The following is a 21,790-nucleotide window of genomic DNA, read 5'->3' on the forward strand; positions in this document are numbered from 1 at the left end:
ACTGATAACCCAAAGAAAGTGTTTTAGACTACATAACATCCTTCTAATTTTTCAATGAATATTTATTTACAAAAATGGGATCATGTATAAACTTTCTCTCTGAATACAACCCTCCATGTATTAAAGTCAACAACACTGTTTTACATGGCTATATATTATTCCACTATAAGATCATCCTTTATTTAACCAATCCCCTATTGTAAAACATTGTTTTTAATATTCCAATGACACAATATCTTGGATTATTTCCTTTGGATAAATTACTATGAGACAAAAGTTCTAGGTTAAAAGTGTAAGCATATTTAAGAGTTCTGCTAAATGTTACTAAATTACTGTGGTTATTCTGCATCTGATCTAACAAACTTAGGTAAGTCTCTTGTGTTTATTACATTACCTGAAAGGATTTAAAAATTACTTTCACAGATAATTTATCAAGAATATGGATTAAGAGCTCAATAAAAAGTGAGAAGGGTCTCTAAACAGTTAAAATCTATGTTTAAAGTACAATGCCAAGTTTTCACTTGGCGCCCTTTACTCTTAGTTTATATACAGTTTGGAGTATGACTGGCATTAATCTTCTGTTTCCTAGAAGGTTAAAAGCCATGTGTGGCTCAGAGGTTAAAAATACTAGCTGTAAAATCTGGGACAATTTGAACATTAAAATGAGTGACAGTAATGGATTGTAGCCCATTACGATTGTACATGTTTAATTTACATAATTATATTTAAAACACATCAAGTAAAATAACTTTCTATAAATCTACACTGAAAATAAATTATTAAATAAATGGGGAAAAGGGAAATCTCTTCCTTACCACAGAATGACAACTAATTATTGTAGAAGAACGATGAAATCAGATAATCATCATTTTACAACCTCATAGTAATAATCAGGAATAAGACATGAATTATCATATGGCTATATTAATGCCTAAAGAGTGCTTAGAACAGTGCCTGACATATAATCGCTGTTCTCAACAAACTTTAATTATTATCACTATGTACTTGACCCTATGGCTGGGCTTCAGGAAGCCAAAGGAAGTATGAACTAAGACACTTAAATTGGAAAGACATTTTATAACAAGCACAGAGAGACATGGAGTCAAATCAAACCTCTATTATTCACTGATGACATGATCTTGGACAAATTACTAGACCTCTGAGCCTCAGTTTCTTTACCAGAAAAATAGAGATAATGATGCTACCCTAGCAGGTTGTGAAAGAATTATGTAAAACTCATCATGCCTATTACATTTAAAAAAAAATTGTTCTCTCCCCCCTTATATGTACACACACACACACACACACACACACACACATCCTTTGTCTATATAATCACAGCAACAACAATACAAATCTGTGCCATGGGTGGGATCAGATCTCTACACCTGGCTATTTCCAGGATGTATGTTGGCACAGCCCTTGTTAAATAGGATAGCTCTTCTATATTCTGCACAAGTTGATATGTTTTAAAATCCAAGTGAGAAGAGTTTGTCGATCTAAACTCAAAGGGACATAATTTGGTTAATCCTCAGCTGCTGTGTCCAATCACTATTCAATCACACCCCTTTTCCATGGCAGGCTGTCCCTCCAGGCAGACAGTGTCACTAACTGTGCTACCTGTGCTTCTCCAGGTTCGTGAGTATTGATTCCATCTGTCCAATTTGCAGGCTGCAAGATGTGTCCAAGCAACCATGTATGCTGCCCTCGGCCCTGGAGGGCAGACAGTGGTCTGGCAGGATGGGGAGAGGAGAGTGACTAGGATCGGCCCTGGGGCTGCTAACCCAATCAAAGGAAATGGGCAATTCACTTCACAAACTTGGAGGCTAAAGAGGGTTAGCAATCCCAGATAGTGACTCATTCTGTAACCTTAGAGAAGATTCCTTTCACTTTTAATAAAACTCAAAAGGCAGCAGCCCATCATGGGATACAGATAGGACTAAAGGAATCATGGCTACTCCATTGCCAACCATAACACTAAACACCTTGTCAGATGACTTAAAGGTTTTTTTCTCCAACAGCCATCACATACAAAGCATCAAATCCAAAGCGATCATGGCCTTCTTGGAGACACTAGAGCACTACATGAGTATGGTTCACAACTATCTTTGATGACTGAAAGATGCTCACCAGAACTAGGGGCTACCTCAGGACAGAAAAATAGTAAGAAGCTAGCAAGGTTAGAGAAAATACAGGAAGATGGCTAAAAACAGGGTTAGCAGTAGGCCTGGACTAGGAGTTACCAAGAAATTCAGTCAAACAGAACCAGGAGCCAGGCACCAGCCAGCAGAGGTGTCTGTAAGACAGAGTAAAAAACCAGATCAGTGGAGTAAAACAGTAGATTATAAACTAAAGAAACAGCCAGAAATCAAGGAATACACTTGGTATGAGAAGCAATAATGAACAGTAAGGAGACATTAGAATTGAAGTAGTTTCTGCTTCTTTTGCTTTCTGCTAAAGCAGAAAGAAACGTATATGGGAAAAGTGATGGACATGGGGAGGTGGTGAGAGAACCCACCTGGCTGACATGTGGAGCACAGGATCAACAATAAGAATAGAAGCCAAGGCACAAAGGTAGGCAGGCACTGCTATCAGAGTGATTCACTAAAGGACAAATGAAACTCTCCTTTGTTCTGGTGATAGCACACTGGCTGCCACATTGCGGAATTAGATTTAGGTTTACTGCCTTAAATTCGAGTAGCTAGTACCAAATGGGCTGTGGTATAGAACTAGGTTTTTGTGGTTCTTAACAGCTGGATTAAAGGAGGCAGAGTACACTATTCCACTCAATTATGTTTTTCCATAACAGAAAACATCTCCACTCAGAACTACTCCACAGGTACTCACTGTGCAAAGGCTTAGGAAGATTGGCAGTTCTCTTGAGCCAGCTCAGGATGTGGCCTCCAGTGAAGATATGCCTAAAAAATGCCACTACCAACTTCAAAGGCTAATCCCCACTTGCCCTATTTCCCTTAGTAATTTGGGGAAGCAGAGAGTATCCATAGCTCAAGAGGTGTGCTATATTGCCCCTCACTTCTCTATCAGTTCTCAGGTAACTAACAGACAGTAGCACTTTGCTTCAACTCACATTTTAACAGAAATGCTAAGATTGGGAAACCCAATCAAAAAGGGAGACAAGGACATGAATCCAAAAATGGATTATAAGCCCGTGATGAGATACTCAAACTTATTTGTTATTAGAGAAATGTAAATCAAAACAACAAGACATTACTTTAAATTCAACATATTGACAAAAGTTAGAAAGCTGAAAAGTGCCAACTAGGGATCTGAAACTCTTCATGCAGTATCAGGGTATATAGACTGGTACAGCCATTCTGAAAGCCAATCGTGGAGCACTTCACCAACTAAAGCACCTTACCCTGTGACACAGCACTTCTGCTCCTGAGTATTTATTTCCCAGAGAAATTCTTATGCAGGTCCATAAAAGGTAACACAGAGACTTCATCACAGCCTTTGCAGCAGTGGGGAGTTGCAGGCAATCAAGTGTCTATCACTGGGGGAATGGATAAATTAAATGTGGAAGCAACACACTATGAAACAATGTGGCAGTAAGAAGCAACAGGCTGGATATATGTGCAGCAACAGGCTTAGATGATTTTTTTTTTTTTTTTAAAGTCTGGAAATGTAGCTCAGTTGGAGGGGGCTTGCTTAGCACAAGCAAAGACCTGGGCTCAATCCCCAGGACCACACAAACAGTATGGCAGGGTACAGTGGTGCATACTTATAGTCCCAGATTTTCAGGAAGCTGAGGCAGGAGCTTGAAGCCAGCCTGGGCAACACAGTAAGACCACATCTTAAAATCAGTGAATTAATCCATCAGTGAATCAATAAATAAAGGATTCCCAATGCCCTTCCATTTATACCTTAATTGAACTTGACCATTTGTTCCAGAAGGTTATTCTTTCTAGGAAATCTCTCAATTATAAAACTTCCCATCTGGCGTTGGGGGCTGAAGAATTAAGGACCCAATAAAAACAATGAACTCCTTGAAGTATACACCAAAGCCCATTGAAAATGTCACTCCCCTGCTTCAACTGGTTGGTGCTCATTTACCTTCAGAGCGCCTTACTGACATCATCAATGCAACTAAGCCTTCTGACTCCCAGCCTGGTTCCTCTCCTTCCTCTCTGCCCGACACCCAGTACTCACCTCCATAGTATTGTATCATGATTGCCTGTTTACTAGTATTAGTTTTCCCCTACCAGTCTATGGGGCAAAAGCTGTGACTCAAACTTATTTCTCAGTTCCTTCCTAGCACCTGGATCATAGTAAGCACTCAATAGATGTTTTCTGAATGAGTGCATGAATGAAAAATAAGTGAAAGAAATCACTATTTTTTTTTTTTTTTGGATAGAAAATGAGAGGAGGGGTAAGGAAGGTGCGCAGTCTTCTCCCATCTGAAGGTTCAAGCTAGGCTGGCAGATAGTTAGCTGTAAAACCTCCAACTTCCTCTCCTGGGCTACAGGAAGTTCCCAGACAAAACTGAGAAAAGGAACAGGAGGGTGGTCCTTAAGTGGCAGCTCCTGAGAATCAAGGAACTCCATTTGGAGCCACAGCCAATTAATGCATTGATCGGGCTGTAACTAGTTTAGAGTGGAAGCACATGTTGGAAAGCTGGCTGGCACTGACCTCAATGAGCTCTTCCTTTCAGGACAAGCGGGGGTTCCAATGCACTGGAAGGCAGTTACATTGATCCACGTTAAGGCAAGGAAGTCTGTGGTGTGAGCTGAGGTGGGTGATGGGCCAGGCACGTGTCAAAGACGGCTGGCCAGTAGCTGGAGTTGGTGAAGCAAGGAGGGCAGTGATCCCAGCTCCAGGTCGTCCCCCACACAATGTTGAGCTTCAGAAGATGCTTCTTCTCCTCCTCCCCTTACCCACCCCCACATCTAAAGCACAGTGTCACTATGATGAGTGTCACAGGCCTGAAGACAAAGAGTGACCTATTCTCAACCCAGTGCACACCTCAATGAGGGGAAGAAGCCAAGAGGTCACAGTTCAGGAGCTTTGCTAGAAAGTCAAATGAGCTGTATCTCATTCAGTAACCTGGTCTATTGGCTGGTCAGGAAAGCTGGGTGGCCTGACTAAAAGCATTGGCATGTGTTAACTCTAGAAGCCTGGTGGCATGGGAGCAGGAGCTGGGGAAAGAGAGGGCAGGGAGAACAGTTTCCTTAGGAAATGAATTAAGGATTAGGTAGCAGGCAGGGTACCCTGTGTCAAAATGTGATTCAATTTCCTCAAATGAGGATAAAAATCTTTATTTACTTACCTCAAAATCAATAATCATTCATAACCATAAAGCAGCCACAATATGTTAGATGTACAATGACTTCTTCAGAACTTTGTTAACAACTTGCAATGAGATATTAGTTCCATTTTACAAATGAGTAAATTGAGGTTCAGAAAGATAACATGAATTACCCAGTGTTCACATTAAGTAAGTACAGGAACCAAGATTTAAATCTCTGGGTCCAAACCTGATGCACAATTCCCTAAGCCATATAGGTGCTCCCCTATATGACCATCCAATAGTTTGTTTGACTACCCCAATGTTACTGAGCCCCAACTATGTACCAGGCAATGTGGAAATTTCAGATGATAGTTAAAGCAAAGCAGGTCACAGCTAGCTGGGATAAAAGGGAGTATGACTGAGATGAACAAGGGTTAAAATCAGTGGTGGACCCAGACAAAGGTGATGTAATTAGGGGCAAGGTTCAAGGAAAGTATTCATATATTAAATAAAGAGCCAAGCAATCAAGATCACCATCATCACAGGCTTTCCAGGACAGTCCCAATTTTGTACACTCAACCTTGCTCTAAATATACTTCCATATTTTCCAATCTTTTATAATGTGTGGCCAGAAAATCTGTGGGCCAATGTGGTCAGAACCTAGTTGTTAGGACTTCTTACTACAACATAGGCCTAGATTAGGATTGCTCTAGGCAAACAACCCATCAAAGTATGATGGGGCTGATATATCTCTTAGACTGGGTGAAATTAACAACAACAAAAAGAATATTAATAATAGCTGCAGATACCGATTATGTACTTCCTATATGCAGAAAGTTAAATGCACTAGCTAGTTTTATGTGCATTTTAAGCTTTGCAGTGTAGCTGTTATTATTATTCCCCTTTTACAGATTAGGAAACTGAGAACTAGTAAAAGATAAAGTGAGGTTTTTTTTCCCCCCTCAAAAAAATCAGCAAAATTTTATTTGGTTCCATTCTTTCGCCATTCACAAAAAACAGAAGAAAGCAAAATGTTTTGAGTTTACAAAGATAAACGACCTCTTTACCCAGAGATCAAAACCTCAAATGAAAACAAGGAAGATAAAAGTACCCTCTCAGATAGAGTGAGGTGTATATCCAAGTATCGTCTCATTCCAGAGCCCCTGTTCTTCACTACCATGTTACATCAACTAGACTGTGTGCTCCCCAAAACATGGGCTGTGTCTTGATTTCCTCACGCACAGTGTCTTTATAGGACAATAGTATTTACTGAATCAATTCTCTTCTGGGACCTAGATGATGTACTGTTGACTCACGAAACTTTAAATTAGTTCCTAGGCTTTAAATTTCTTAGAACGGCTAAGTATTGCACCTTGGATTTTACAGTTGGTTTTTGGTTCTAATTATTGACTACTCCCTTTTTTGTTTGTTTGTTTATTTGTTTTTGGTGATGCTAGGGATTGAACCTAGTGCCTTGCACATGCTAGGCAAGTGCTCCTCACGGAGCTATCCCACTAGCCCCCTGTTAATTTTTATCAACACAGATTTAACCATTGCTCTAGCCCATTGAGATAATTTTTTTATATCCCCAATTCTTTCATCTAACATATCAGTATGTCTACAAGTTTCATTTAATCTGCCAATTTGCTTGGTACTTATCAATGACCTCAATGAAATCAGTGATATAACTACTTAATAGAACAGAATCCCATGGCTCACCACTTGAGTCTGCTCTCCAGTCTGCTGTCCATTCATATATAAACAATGAACCAGGTCATTCACCATTTATTAATCTGACTATTCTATTCCCCACATCATATTTTATTCATGTATATGTTACAAAAGACAGCCAAATACTTTGCTGAAACCCAGGCACATCCACCATATCTACTGCAGACCTCTGTCCCACCAGCCTGGCAGCTCTATTGAAACAAGCAGCTTATGGCACCACTGCTTTTAAAGAAAATGTCTTTTAAAGAAGAGGTACAGAGCTGGGTACAGTGGTTCATGCCTGTAATCCCAGCAACTTGGGAGGCTGAGGCAGGAGGACTGCAAATTTAAGGTCAGCCCTCAGCAAGTTAGTGAGATCCTGTCTCAAAATAAAAAATAAAAAGGACTGGGGATATTGTTCAGTGGTAAACCACCCTTAGTTACATTCTCAGTATTTAAAAAAAAAAAAGGTACAGAGCAGGCACAGTGGTGTATACCTATAATCCCAGCAACTTGGGAGGCTTGAGGCAAGAGGATCAGAATTTACAGGCCAGCCAAGCAACTAAATGAGACCCTGTCTCAAAATAAAACTTAAAAAGGGGTGGGGGATAGCTCAGTGGTAGAACACTCCAGGGCTCAATCCCAAGTACCACAAAACAACAAGAACAACTCACTCTAAAAAGAAATGACCATTAGCAAAGAGAAAAGAGAGGCAACAGATAGAAAGAGGGCTGGGGATGCAGCTCAGTGGTACAGCACCTGCCTAGCATGTGTGAGGCCCTGGGTTCTATCCCCAGTAACATGAAAGAAAGCAAAAAAGAAGACATACGTGTCTGGAGTGCATCACAGTCCCTAGAAATGAACAGCCTTCCCCCAACAGCTGAACCAGATGAGAACTGGATGCTTTCCTGTCCCCAACTGACACTTTCTATGAAGAAAACACTAAACACAGAACCCCAGAACAAGATAAGGCACTGGAGTGGGGGAAAGGGTACCCTGAGATTGTCACTTTAGGCAAATGAGCTGGCACTGCTTTCCAGGGAGCAGTATCTTGGGTTGCTGGAGGTCAAGGCATGCATCTGCCAAACTAGAAACGGGTGCATGCTGGAATTGGAATATCATTACTACAAAACAGGATTATCATGAACAACGATCCCAAATGGGATTAGAAATGATTCTTTGTTACTCAGAGATAATCGGCCATAGCAGCCGTGGTGGGAGAAACGTCAAACCCAGTACACTTTTCTGGGGGTATGATGTTGGCATTCTGGGCATGTGGCCAGCACCCTCACCCACCCTTCCTTGCTGGGAAATACTGGGCACAGTCTTGCTTCAGGCAGATGGCCACCTGGGACAAAAGCCAGTCCCACATCAAGACACCCTGCTTAGGGGTCCCATGTTCTAGGCCCAGCTTCTTAGATTTAAAAAAAGAAAAAAAAGGATTGGAAAAAGAAGAAGAAACAAAGCCCTACTGATTCTGAGTCACCTGCGAGTTATTGATGAGAGACAGGTAACATTCTCACTTAAACAAAGGTAGGCTTACCTGCAGGCTATTTACTCTTTCTGGGATGACCTACACTAGGCAGCAGTATCAGTAATAATAATTAAGGCTCTACTACTATAGTACTATGCTACTATTAACTAAAGTGGTACACTCTCAAAGAGTATTTACTGTATGGCAGGCACCACTCTAAATGCTTTACATGTATCTACACATTTAACCCTCAAAATAGTCTTTTGAGGTAGATCTGCTTATTATCCCCATTTTACGGCTGAGGAAACCACCAGAGAAAAGTGAAAGAGCTTTCCAAAGTACCTAACTAGTATGTAGTAGAGCTTATATTTGAACCCAGGAAGTCTGGCTCTAGAGCCCACAACTGTTCCATATGCTAGACTGTCACAGCCAGACAGGGCTGTGGCCAAGGTTAGTTATAGTCTTTCCTTTGCATTCTCTGGTCCCCAAACCCTGCAGGTCCTCCTACTAGCTCTCCCTGCTTTCTCACCCTTGTGAGCCTGTGTTTACACTCATCCTTCTTCCAGAAATTCCCTCTGCTCTCTACCTTTATCAATAAAATTCTGTCCATCTTTCAAGGTCCAACTCTTTAGAAAGGGACTCCTTTTGTGTCACCTCTATATAGCATGACCTCCCCACAGCACTCTGTGGTTTTCTTTGTGGCACTGACCATATTCTACCACATTCTGTGATCCAAGTAGGACTTGTTTTATCTCTTTCTATTAGCTTTTTGAGAACAAGAGTGGTTTGTTTTTAGACTTCTCAAAATCATCCAGTACATAGTGGGTCATCAAGAAACCCTGAATGAGCTGATTTGACTCCTGGTCTCAGCATCCTTTGGCCCATCCATGGGCTTCCTCCCAACCTTTGTAGAGATAGTGTAGTCCAGTGGTGAGAATAAAGGTTTAGGGTTCAGTCAAATCCTGGGTCCCCCTTTTCACTTACTGGACAACTCTGGGCATCTCTGAGCTTCATTTCCCCTATCTATAAGACAGGGATGATAATACCTCCCCCTTTCAGGATTGCCCTCAGGATTATAGCCACCACAGGAAGAACTCACATGGCCCTGACACAATCACAAGGCACCAATCATGATAGCTACCATCAGAATATGGTCTGGAGATCAGAAAGCATAAAGTGCTGTCTCCTTGGATAGAAGGAAGCACCACTCTGCTGCATAGGCTGTGGACTCTACACCCCTAAGGTAGGACCTCCATGTGGTTAAGATCCCTAAGAATCCACATTCAAGCACAGGTGCAGGAGTGCCCTACCTGCTTTGCCTCTGGCCAGCCAACAATAAGGGAGAGCTTCCCAGGGAAGCTAACAGAGGTCTAGCTGCAAGGACAGCATCAGCTCTGGTTTTATGATCACCTGTGGAGCTGTTGTGTCCCAGAAAGAAAGGTCCAGAGAACCTCTCCTGCACGACAGCAATCTGGCTTGGGTTACTGGTTTCTTAAAGATAGGGCTTAATGCTCCTCTCCTCTTGGTAAAGTGGAGGGAAAACAGCAAATGCTAAAAATAAATGGACTGCTATGAGAGAGAATTAAATGGTCTTCAGCCAAGGATGGCAGCATTTTAAAATTAACAAAGCCCAGGTACCACATCCAGGAAGGCCTTGGCAAATGCGTGTTATCCACTCATTAGCTCAGTTCCTTGGGGACCCGGGCCAAGCAGGGAAGGCAATGCCGGGAACCAGTCCTTCCGATGCGATGCTGATGAAATGTACTCCGGGAGCAGAAGCAGGAGGAGGGAGGGAGATTCTCATGGGGAATTTCAAATAGTTCTGGTGCTTCATGCTTTGCCTGCAGTTCCTACCTTCTCCAAGGCAGGAGCCTGAGAAAGGAACCAGCAAGCCCAGGTAGCCTCAAACCCGAATGTCCCCACATCACCATTCTCTTTATGGATCTTGGTTCTTGAAACACATGGATCATAAAATAGGGGTTTTCCTGCTGGCAGCCTAAAGGTAAGGATCCCAAGAACGATGTGAGAAAGGCACATTTGCAGTCCTGCACCCCAGACTTTCTCCTTGCTGGAATGAAGAATCATAAACTTTGTGAATTTATGTATGCACACTGTACATAATTTGTAAGATAAACTTTATCACTATTCATCAGTTATGATACACTTCATGATGTCACTGATAGTGTGAATTCACAAATCTTCATTCTGTTCGTGAATACATAGTACACTAATGTGAGATACCATCAACAATAAGAATTGAAAACATTCCGGGTGATTGTTAATAATATGAACTAATTTTGATTCTCAGTATGCCACTGGTTGTAATAATAATGAAAGTTGGGAGAGGTATGGCAGCTTTAAAAAATTGTTTTTAAATTCAGGTAATTGAAATATCACTTATACACAGTAAAATTCATCATTTTAAAGATATGTAACTTAATGAATTTTAATAATTATACAAAATCATAAACCACCACCGTTATCAAGACTTTGAGCTTATCAGAGCACATCCAAGTTTGTACCACACAAGAAATGTGTTGCATGGGTTGATTGGAATATTTCCATTACCCCAAAGTTCCTTTACATTCTTTCCTTCTACTCCAAAACCCAATCACTAGTCTGATTTCTTTCTCTAGAGTACTGCCTTTTCCAGAAAATGTCAAATAAATGGGATTTTATAGTAGATAGCTTTTTGTGTTGGTTTTAACTTAGTATAAGACTTTTTAGATTCATCCATGTTGTTGTATGTATGAATAGCTGCTTTTTCTTAGTGCTGAGTATTATTCTATTGTATGGATGTACCACAATTTGTCCATTTGCTAGCTGATGGACACTTGCAATAAATATTTGCATACAGGTCTTTTTTCTTTTGAGCAAATATCTAAGAGTTGGTACTGCTGGACTACATGGTGAATATATGCTTTAATCTATGTAAGAAACTGCCAAAGTGTTTTTTAATGTGGCTATACCATTACACGTTCCTATCAACAATGGATGAGAATTGTTTTGAATCCTTGTCAGGACTTGATGTGGTTAGCTTTTCTAAATTTTAGCTACTGAACTAAGTATGTTGTGGTATCTCATTGCAATTTTAATTTGCATTTCACTAATGACTACTCATGCTGAATGTCATCTCATGTGCATACTTGCCATCTACTACTTCTTTGGAGAAATGTCTGCTCAAATCTTTTGCTCAGTCTTTTTTTAAAAATTGGATTGTCTTTTTATTGTTGATTTGTTCATTTTAAAAATATATTCTAGATACTATCCCTTAATCAGATAGTGTGTTTTGAAAGCTTCTTTTTTGAAGTACTAGAAATGAGAAGGACCTGAATCATACTACTTTTCTTCTACACCACTATTCCCTGCACATATTATCTGATGAAGGGAATAGGAAAGACTTAAACTTCCAATTTATAAATACCCTAGGGCTACTGGACAGCAGTATTTGGTATTTGCTAAAAAAACTCATAAGACTATTTTTATCTCCACTCCAAGCACCCAACCATCACTAGGGCTTTGAGGAAAGCTACATCTGGAGAAATGACTGTCCTACAAACAGCTTTTGGCCCCCCAGGCTCTGCACCTCCCAAAGCCCTGTTCTGGTCCACCAGATTCCTGGAATGGTCAACAGTCGTCACACTCCATTGCTGGCCATTGTCCATTGGGAAAGGTAGGAGGCTCCCAATCCATCCCTCAGTAAAAGAGCAAATAGTGGGGCCTGTGGCTGCTTGGACATCAAAGTTGAGCAAACAGGCCTGGCAGACCCTGCTTCTCCGCCTACACATCCTGCAAATGCCATCTGAAGGAGCTTCCCCAAGGGGATCATGACTTTCAGCTTGTCATAGCATACATCAAAGTTTGCACCACACACGAACTGGGTGCCTGGGTTCGAATCAAGTCGCCCGAGAGCGGATACTCAGTCATTGTGTTCAGTTTTAATCCTGTGTTTTCCCAAGTAATTAAGCCTTCTTGCTTATGAACTTGTGACTAAGTAAAGCATCACTGAGAGGTTGTAACATCAAAGTGCCTTCCACCGTCTGTCCATGTTTAGTAAAATTGGATTTCTTTCTCTTCTTAAAAAAAGACTAATTGAATTTAGCTGAAGGCTGGGTATATTTGCACTAGCCAGTGAAGGCTATGCTAAGTCACAGTGATCATCCTGGGACCCTGTGGCTTAGCCTTTAGCTAAGGTAGGTCAAAGTGCAACACAGAATGAGGCACCCAGACTCAGGCTAAACAAGTGCCTTGTGGCATGAGGCTTATGGAGGGCTCACTGTGGAGAAAGGGGCCAGGCCTCAATGACTGCTGCTTGAGTCAATATTACACCCAAGCTGTTACTGGGGCTGGCAAAAGGGCTGTCCTAGTAGATTGTTGGAAAATCTTTGGCAGAATGGTTACTGAGGACAATGGCCACATTACTCCAGTCCTTGATGTCAGTAGTCGAAGTAAGCTTCTTAGGGCAAAGGCTATGGTTGCTTATTCTCTGAAAGCCCCATGGCCAAGCACATCAGCATCTGACACAGGATAGTTCTAAAAAATGTTTGCTGGATGCATAAGATAATATAAAAGATGTCAGAACAAAGTTCTGACCAAAACTCTGTAAGCCTTTTTTGTCTTGTCAGGAAACTTCAATGTAGATTAATATTCAGTTTCTCTATCTAATTTATAGTGAGTACAGCATAGTACCATTTACATGAAATTATAATGCATATCCATAATATGCATTATCAATGTCTAGAAAGACTGAATTCAGGTGACTGTCACTTTCTTCTCTATACCGTTTTTACAAAAACAATGAACATATTTTTGGAAAAGAAAACCTCTTGTTCAATCCTGATACAATTATCTTTCCTTTTACCAATACAATTTCTGATCTTCATCCAGTTTTAACTCTCTTGTGTATATTTCTATTTCTATTTAAGTCACTTCAAACTCTCTTTAGAAATAAAAGGGAATATATTGTAAGTTGTTTCTGCGTTTTTAAAAATTGACTATTCAAAACTAAATAAAATAACAAATACATAAAGAAATAAAGTTTGTAAAAAGTTAATCTTAAAGATTTGAGGATATTGTATTTTATATCCTTAAGGACTTAAAACATTAAGCAGGAACATGAGGGTGAGGTGACTGGGCTACTCTTGGAGTCTCTCTTTGAACTCAGGGACTGACAACATTCTAAATGAGGTAAAGGTTTTCTGCTTTCAGCCTCAAATCAAGGGGTGCTACCCTTCTGTCTTCCCTTCATCCAAACCCAATTCAAAAGCCGGTGGCATTTCAGGTCTGGCCAATGTGATTCCAGAATGATTTGGGGATTTATTGGGGAGAATCAGTACAATTCTAACAAGGAAAAACAATAGTATAGGCCTACACACCCTGAACAATGTACTCCTGATACTCCCCTTTTCACAAGTTCTACATTTCCCTTTTTCCATAGTACTTCTTAACAGTTTCATGTCTTAAACAGTTTAATTCTGTATTATACCTATTGTTTATTGTCTGCTCATGCCTCACTCCACCCAAGAACCACAACCAACAGACAAATGAGCTCTGTGTTGGTAAGGATTTTGTCTGTTTATCACTGATGTTATTTCAAGTACCTACAACAGTACTTAATAGTAGGGGCCCCCAAAAGTTTTGTGATATGAATACATAGATTCAACCCAAGAGCGGATGAGGTAGTTCAGTGGTAGAGCTCTTGCCCAGCATGTTTGAGGCTCTGGGTTGGATCCTCAGCACCACATAAGGACAAATAAATAAAATAAAGGCATTGTATCTATCTATAACTACAAAAAAAATTTAAAAATTCAACCCAAGAATATGCTCAGTTCAATAAAACTTTGCTCTCCTTGAATACTGGAAGAAAAGGAGGGCACAAAGTGCTTTAAAAATTAGTTATTTGTTCTAGGAACCAAAGCAAATAAATATAAGCCAACACTCTCACTTTGCTCAACAAGCATCACTGATTTGCTAATGCTCCTGGATAAAGACAGAGCAATCAGTTAAACCAACAACTCATTAGATTCAGAGAGAAGTGTCCCCAAAAGCACATCTACTAGTTATCTGATCACTAATTGACAGTACTCTTAAGTGTATTGTTATTTCCTATTCAGTCTCAACTCTGAAAATACTATACCCAGAAGGGAACATATCTCCTCCTTTATCACCAGCTACTCCTTGTAGATGGAGACATCTGAAAGCTAGGGAAGAGGACTGGTGACTAGGGTGGAGAATGAGTGATGGAGAATAGACTTGTGTAGACAAGTCTAACATAGCAATAACACCGCACCGTTTATAATCTGTAGCACACAAATTACCTAATGTAATTCTTTTTTTTTGTGGTACCAGGGATCGAACCTAGGGCTTTGTACATGCAAGGCAAGCATTCTACCAACAAGCTATATCCCCAGCCCATCTAATGTAATTCTTAAAAGAACACAGTGAGATTCTACTCTGCTGACAAAGAAAGTCGCTTTACTTCCATTTCTTTTTCCACTTTAGACTGTGAGCTCTCCAAGGTCTCTGATTATCCAAAGACCTAGCACAAGGCCTGACTCAGACAGACATTTACTAAATGTTTGTAGAATTAATGTATTGTGGGCAAACAGGTGTCCATGTAGTTCTGAAATTCAACTGAGGATCAGATCAAGACTGGATTTCAGGTCTCTCAACCACAGAGCCTTTTTGTATCAATTATCTTTTTTCCACTTTTTGAGTGTGAGTGTGTGTGTGTGGGGGGGTGCTGGGGATTGATCCCAGGGCCTTGAGCATGTGAGGCATGTGCTCTACCACTGAGCTATACCTCCAGCATATACCAATTATCTTTTAAAGAAAAAGTGAGTGCTTGGAGCTAAAGACAGCAAATAAGGAAACGGAGTGACTGAGAACAAGTTCATGATAAAGAAATAGTGAAATAAATCTATTTCAAGAACAGCTAAGTTTCTTGGATAATCTGAGACAGTTCACCCCTATACTCTTAAATTCAAGTTTTGCAGCTTTCCTCCCTATTTAGGACCCTTTCAAAGGTGGCTGATATTGGCAGAAAAAGGCCTGAAAAACCTTGAAGGGAGAATTAAAATTGGTACCCCCAATTATGAATTTCAGTGGCTGCTACTAAAGTGCTCAGTCTGTTTCCTTTGAAAGCATCCCTTTTTGAACATTTAAAAACAATTTTTGTTTTGAGATAGGGTCTAAGTTGCCCAGGCTGCCCTAGAACTTGGAATTCTCTGGCCCCCAGCTTCCCAAGTAGCTGGGACTACAGGTGTGCACCACTGTGCCCAGCACTTTTTGTACTTAATTCCTTTGCACAATCATAGCTACAGTGAATGTAGACTTCATGCCATCAGAATTATATCAACCCTGGGGCAAAAATCAGAACAAATTGGGATGGAAAGGCAGTGTTCAGCAATAGTCTGTGCTGTGGCATGAAGAAACAGCAGTGAGATAAAGTACACAACACCTATCTTGCAAGCCATCAGGCCAGGTTCTAAGACCTGTCTGTATGACTTCCAACAAATCACTTTTTCTCTTTGGGCTCAGTTTTCTCAGTTTGGAGATGAGTATAACAATACATATTCTGTGGGGTGGCTGTGAAAATTAGAGATAACTCCTGATGCAAGATGCACCACTTTTGATTTTTACACAATACCTAAAACCCTAAAGGAATGGGCATAGGTGGAAAGTAGCACAACCTTAAATAGGAGGGAAGGAAGGCCCCCACATTTCCTAGTTTCCAACAGAACCTCCAAAGAAAAAGCACCTAGTGGAGCCATTGCTAGAGAAAGTGACTGCCGGCTTCTTAACATGGATAGTCTATAGACAGTAAGAACATGATGATAACCAACACATATACACTTAACCATTTACAACAGGCTTTCAAACATCTGGATGCTAGGATAATGCAAATGACCTTGCCTAAGGTCACAAAGCCAATTAATAATGGAATCAAGATCCAAAGTCACACCTTCCCTTTCCACATCCACTATCCAATCCAATGCACCAGGTAAAGTCTGGAACCTGAGACTCAATCATGTCCCTGCCTCTGGATAACACAGCAAGGGGAAGGCAAGGGTGAGAGAGTGGTCAGGAACATAGCTTGCAAAGAGCTAGGGAGGCTGTGTGGAGGGAGATTCTTACCTGTCATTTCGGTTGATGGCTGCCACCATGAGTGCTGTCCAGCCAAGTTTGTGCCTCGTGTTGACATCTGCACCTTCTGATAATAGCCTGAAAAGAGGCAGAGAAAAATTTTCACAAACATGGCCTGTGGACTCTTTCTTGGGAAGCTTTCTTTGACTCACCTGGGCTACAGCTCTGCCTCCTTCCCCTTAATTTCACTTTGCCTAACTTAGAATGCCTACCCATGTGTCTTATTTAGGTGATTCCCAGTTTACAAATGGATCACATTTCTCAAGTTTATCTGTATTGTGGCTGTTTGGAAACTGTAAATCTTTCAGCCTGAGGAAAGATGGGAAGAACATTAGAAATGCTAGATCAGGTTCCTAGGAAAGCCCACAGAGATCTTATTTTAATCTATGCATCAGCACCTGGCATATAGGAGGAGCTCACTAATTGTCAAGTAAATTAACAAACCCAGGGTTTTAAAGTATACCACTAAAAATCTGAATTCTGGGTCCCCAAAACAGGAGGCCCTGTGGTACAGGGTAGAGATGGGGAATATACAGAACCATTGATTACTCAGCACCCAGCAGGAGCAGGAACTGCCCCAGGCACTCTATACTTATGAGTTCCTTGCTCTCCACATAAGCTTAAGGAGGGTAAAATAGTATTATTTTTCATGGATAAAGAAACACTCAGTGAGGGAAAAAAATCACTCAAGGTCGCACAGCTAGTTTAGGGGCAAGTCAGTGACTGAAATCCAGGTTGGTAATGACTTTATAAGTGGACTCCTTCTGAACAAATCCCTCACCACCCTTTCTCCAAAGACATGTTGGCTCCATGAAACAAAAATGGCAAAGCCTAAATTGCTTTCAACAAACCAATGGCATGTGCTTTGCTCCTGTGCTGAATTCTGGATCCAAGTGAGGTGAAGACATGGAGTATGCTCTAGGGAAGCATACAAGCTAGTGAAGGGAGGACTCAGGATAGCAGGAAATCAAGGACTAGCACCAGCAGAGGAAGAGACTGAAAATTGAGACTATGATTCACCCATCAGGCAGGATGTCCTTATGAGGGACTAGTAAAAGAGGGTTAAGGGAGCTGAGAGGCTGTCTACACTGCAGTGGGTCTAGCCAAATGGGCACTTGGCAGAGCCCAGAGGCTTTGGTCTGAGTCCTAGCATCATTCTTATTCCACAGTCTGTAGTAAATGCTCCTCTGGACCAAGCCAAATAAAATGTCTATGCAGCTAAAGTAATCAAGCAAACAAGGCTTGGAAGGATGGTAAGAAACACTATGTATCTGTCCACTCATTCAGCTCTGAGGGCCATGTGTCCTGATGCAGTGACTGAGACAGGTATTGTTACGGCCTGAGAGGGAGACAGCCCACCGAGCACAGACTACGCATGTCAAGAGTGCTACGAATGGGGTCTAGAAGTTGTAGGAGCACAACAAGGGAACCCACCCAGCCTTGGTGACCAGAAGACCTCTCAGGGGAGGTGATGATAAAAGGGAATTAGCCACATAAAACAGGATCAGGTGTTCCAGGCAGAGGTGCAGCCTGTTCACTCAGAGAGCAAGGCCAGGGGTATATGAGGTCCTACAAGAGATGTGGTACACCTGGAACCCAAACTGTGAGGGAATAGTTACAGGAGGTGGAGAAACCCTCACCTCTCACCTCTGGTTTGGGGATTTCTTTAGATGAAGACCTGGAGCCTTATACCACATACTGTTAAACTTCTTTTATGAGGAAACAATTTCCAGTAGCAGTAGATGTTAATTAGGCTAAGAATCCTGGGGATGAATTTTCTGTGAGACAAAATCTAAAACCCCCTCTTCCTAGGTCAGCAGACCACATGGTACCATGGAAGTGTGTGATTCTGAAGCTTCAGAGTCTGGGCAGAGTTCTGATCCTAATTATAATGTTGTAGAAGGCCTCACTTCTCTGGTCCAGAAAGGGTCAGAAAATCAGGGCAGGCTGAAGAAAAAAAGAGGTTTCTGAGCTGAAAGACTAGAACTCTGCTGAAAAGAATGGGAGAGTGTAGGGAAGAGGGAGGCAAGTAATACCAGTCAAGGCAAAAGGAACAGGATGTGATAGAGAAGCAGGGAATGGACGGACATTCAATGACCAGCAGACAGATCCATCTGGATGACAGGTCACAGCAGAGAAGCAGACAGCTGCTGAGGCAAGCAGAGCAGTCACAGGTCCTCAAACACTGGTCTAGGTTGGGCAGCCAACATAAACCTTTTTGAGTTGTGAACTCTTTTGAGAATATGATCAAATTTCTCTACAAAATAGGTGCATAGGAGCACACACACATTCAAATATTATTATTTTACACATAACATCCAGGGGTACAAGCCCCCATGAAGTCAATATTGGGGCCTAAGATAAAAATGCAGTCTAAAGCATTGATAAATGCCTGGCAAGCATACTGCTGTCCAACATCCTGAATCTAAGACAGGAAATCACAAATCTCCCCTAGCAGCCATTTCTTGTGGAGTCACTGAAAGAGCTTCAGAATCTTCCTCAACACAGGTCCCAGTTACCACTGCTCAACTGAAGCTGGCAATAAAGAAGAAACCCATTTGTCATTCTTTAGCCTTTTACTAAAGACAATGAGGCTGTCATTCAAGATTTTGGGGCAAAATTAATAACAAAATTAACCTAATAACTTAAGCAGGCTGCATTTGAAAGGGAGTGAATAGCCAGGTGTGGTAACACACTCCGGTTATCCTGTGATCTCAGCAAATTTGGACGCTGAAGCAGGAGAATTGCCAAGTTCAAGGCCAGTCTCAGCAACTTAGCTAGATCTCAAAATAAAAAAAATATAAAGGTCTGGGGATGTATTCCAGTAGGTAGAGAGTCCCTGGGTTCTATCCCCAATAGCACAAAAATTAAAAAAAAAAAAAAAAAAATGAAAGGGGATGAATAGAAAATGAGGAAAAGGGGACGAGTATAATTCACCAAATATTTCCTTGCTGCTGTCCCAGGGATACCCACTCAGGTAGCCACCATCTCCCAGCCACCAAAAACAATGCTCAAAGCACATTCTCTTACATGTCCCCTTTGGAACTGTGTATTTCCTTAGGACATGTACTGGGAGTGGGATCCCTAGGTCATAGGCTGTGTGAGTACTTAATGTGGCTAAATAGTGCTAGAGTCCTCTACAGGATAGCTGCTGCATCTGCCCTCCCACTATCAGGAAGGGGTATTCCTGTACACACTCTCCCTGCCAATACTTAGCAGTAGCCAATCCCAGTCTTAATGTGTACAAAAGGTATTACATTATTGTTTTAATTTGTGATGATCACCAGGAATTTTGTGCTACTGATATGAATATTTGTGTTTAGAGGCTTTCTTTTCTGTACATTGCAGGGTTTTCTTTTTTTTTTTAAAAAAGGGATAGCTGGCAGAGGCAGCTTCCCTCAAATTGCTAGCATTTCAATGAAAGAACACAGGGGAGAGTCAGGAGGCTTAGGTTCTAGTTTCAGCTCTGCCACCTATCATTCTAATAGCCTAATCAGGTGTATCATCTTGCCAAGCTTCAGTCTCTTCATAGATGCACTGAGGATCACAATCCCTGTCAAATCCACATGAGTTTTGGGAAACAGCACTGAAAAACTCAGAAAAGAGCTCTACAAACTTGTGAGGTCATTCACAGAAGGCAAACCATGGTCTTCTTCAGTAAGACTCCGGCTTCCAAACCCTGCCCAGGTTCCTGGCTGAGCATCATTCTTTGCAACATTTTGGGCTTGAGATTTGATGGAAAAAATCAACAACCCTGGAGTTCAAGGGCTGGAGTCCAGATTCTGGCTCTGTCACTTACTAGCTATGAAATAGGAGACTTGTGTAAGATGTTTGTCAGGATTGAGAGACACCACAGAGATACCACATGGTAGAACTCTGTAAGGAGTGGTGCACCTGACAAACTGAGGGAAGACCAGAGCTAACTTTACCACCACCACAGCAACTTTTCCTCTTACAGAGCAGGGTAGGCCCTTCCCCTCTTTCCCCTCTGTGTAGAGCAGCCCAAAAAGTTAGAATTTCACAATCCAGGTCTCCCCCATTTCAATGGTTGCTTTGCAAGTGAATGCCCAGCGGGCAGTCATTTCAAAGTCCCAGGCAGCTGGGGGCTGGCTGCCTGCTGAGCATGGCTGAAAGGCCTCTGAGGCCTAAGAAAGCCACCCTTGCTCTCCCCTGTGATTTTCACCAATGGACAAAATGCGGCAAGTGAATTGCTCTTTTAAAAAGAGCAATGCTTGTGACAGAGCACGGTGTCTCCGAAAAGGTTAGGATTCCATCATCCCTGAGATGATGAGTAGAATGCTTAATGCAGGCTGCCACTCAGGGCAGAACAGCCTGGGCTGGGCTGGGAGTGGGGGTGGACACAGCAGGTCTTTCTGGGCTGACTCCACACTTGTGGAAGGCCCTTCCCTAATGAACTAGCTCTCCTGCTTGGCAGGGCAGTGGAGGGTGAAACTCACTGGAGGTGGCTTCAAGAGAGCACAGGAAACCACAGAAGAAATCCAGAGGTGGATCCCAGCTTTTGCTTACCTCTCAGGCAGTAACATAGGGAAGATCTTTGAAAGAGCAAATTGAGACTCTGCCACTTACTACATGAGAAGCCGTGGGACAAATGAGTGACCTACCCAATCTGAACTGCACTCTGTTCCCTTGTGTAACTGATAGCTACTGATCCCTGAGCCTGTTTCCACATCTATTAAAAAATGGAGATGATCCCACTAGTCTTACTACATGTCATATTAGGGTGCCATGAAGAGTGGATGAGACAAAATGTTTGAAAACACGTGGTATGCAATAAAGCACTGTACAAATAGAAGAGCCCATACCATTACCATTTTCCAGTTGGGGTTTACACCATCTTAAAGAAGAGACAGGGGGCTGGGGTCATGGCTCAGCAGTAGACTGCTCACCTCGCACGTGCAAGACCCTGGGTTGGATCCTCAGTACCACATAAAAATAAATAAAGTTGAAAAAAAAAAAAAAAAGAAGAGGAGGAGATAGGGTAAACTGAATAATATACAAAAGAACTTGGAATACAGTGCAAGCTGGAACTTATCTGTGGATGGAGAACCATCTAAAATCCCCCAAGCAAGAGCAGTGGAAGAACAAGGAAGGGTTCCCTAGCCCAAGGGTTGAAGATTACACAGGAGAGGAACAAATCCCAGGAAAAACCATGAAGGCTGCTTCCAGCCAGCAGGGATCCAGATGAGCCAGCA

General features: G+C 41.7%; 1 protein-coding gene across 1 annotated transcript in view; it reads right to left on the reverse strand.

Moving 5' to 3' along the window:
• The window catches only part of Clpb (ClpB family mitochondrial disaggregase), a 139,733-nt gene that overhangs the window by 95,676 nt on the left and 22,267 nt on the right, over positions 1 to 21,790 (reverse strand). Inside the window, exon 3 of the mRNA XM_027942617.2 lies at positions 16,569 to 16,655. Coding sequence (XP_027798418.2) covers positions 16,569 to 16,655 — 87 coding nt within the window. The remainder of the gene's footprint in view (positions 1 to 16,568; positions 16,656 to 21,790) is intronic.

The sequence above is a fragment of the Marmota flaviventris genome, chromosome 9 (genome assembly GCF_047511675.1).
Source record: "Marmota flaviventris isolate mMarFla1 chromosome 9, mMarFla1.hap1, whole genome shotgun sequence".
Taxonomy (NCBI): Eukaryota; Metazoa; Chordata; class Mammalia; order Rodentia; family Sciuridae; genus Marmota; species Marmota flaviventris.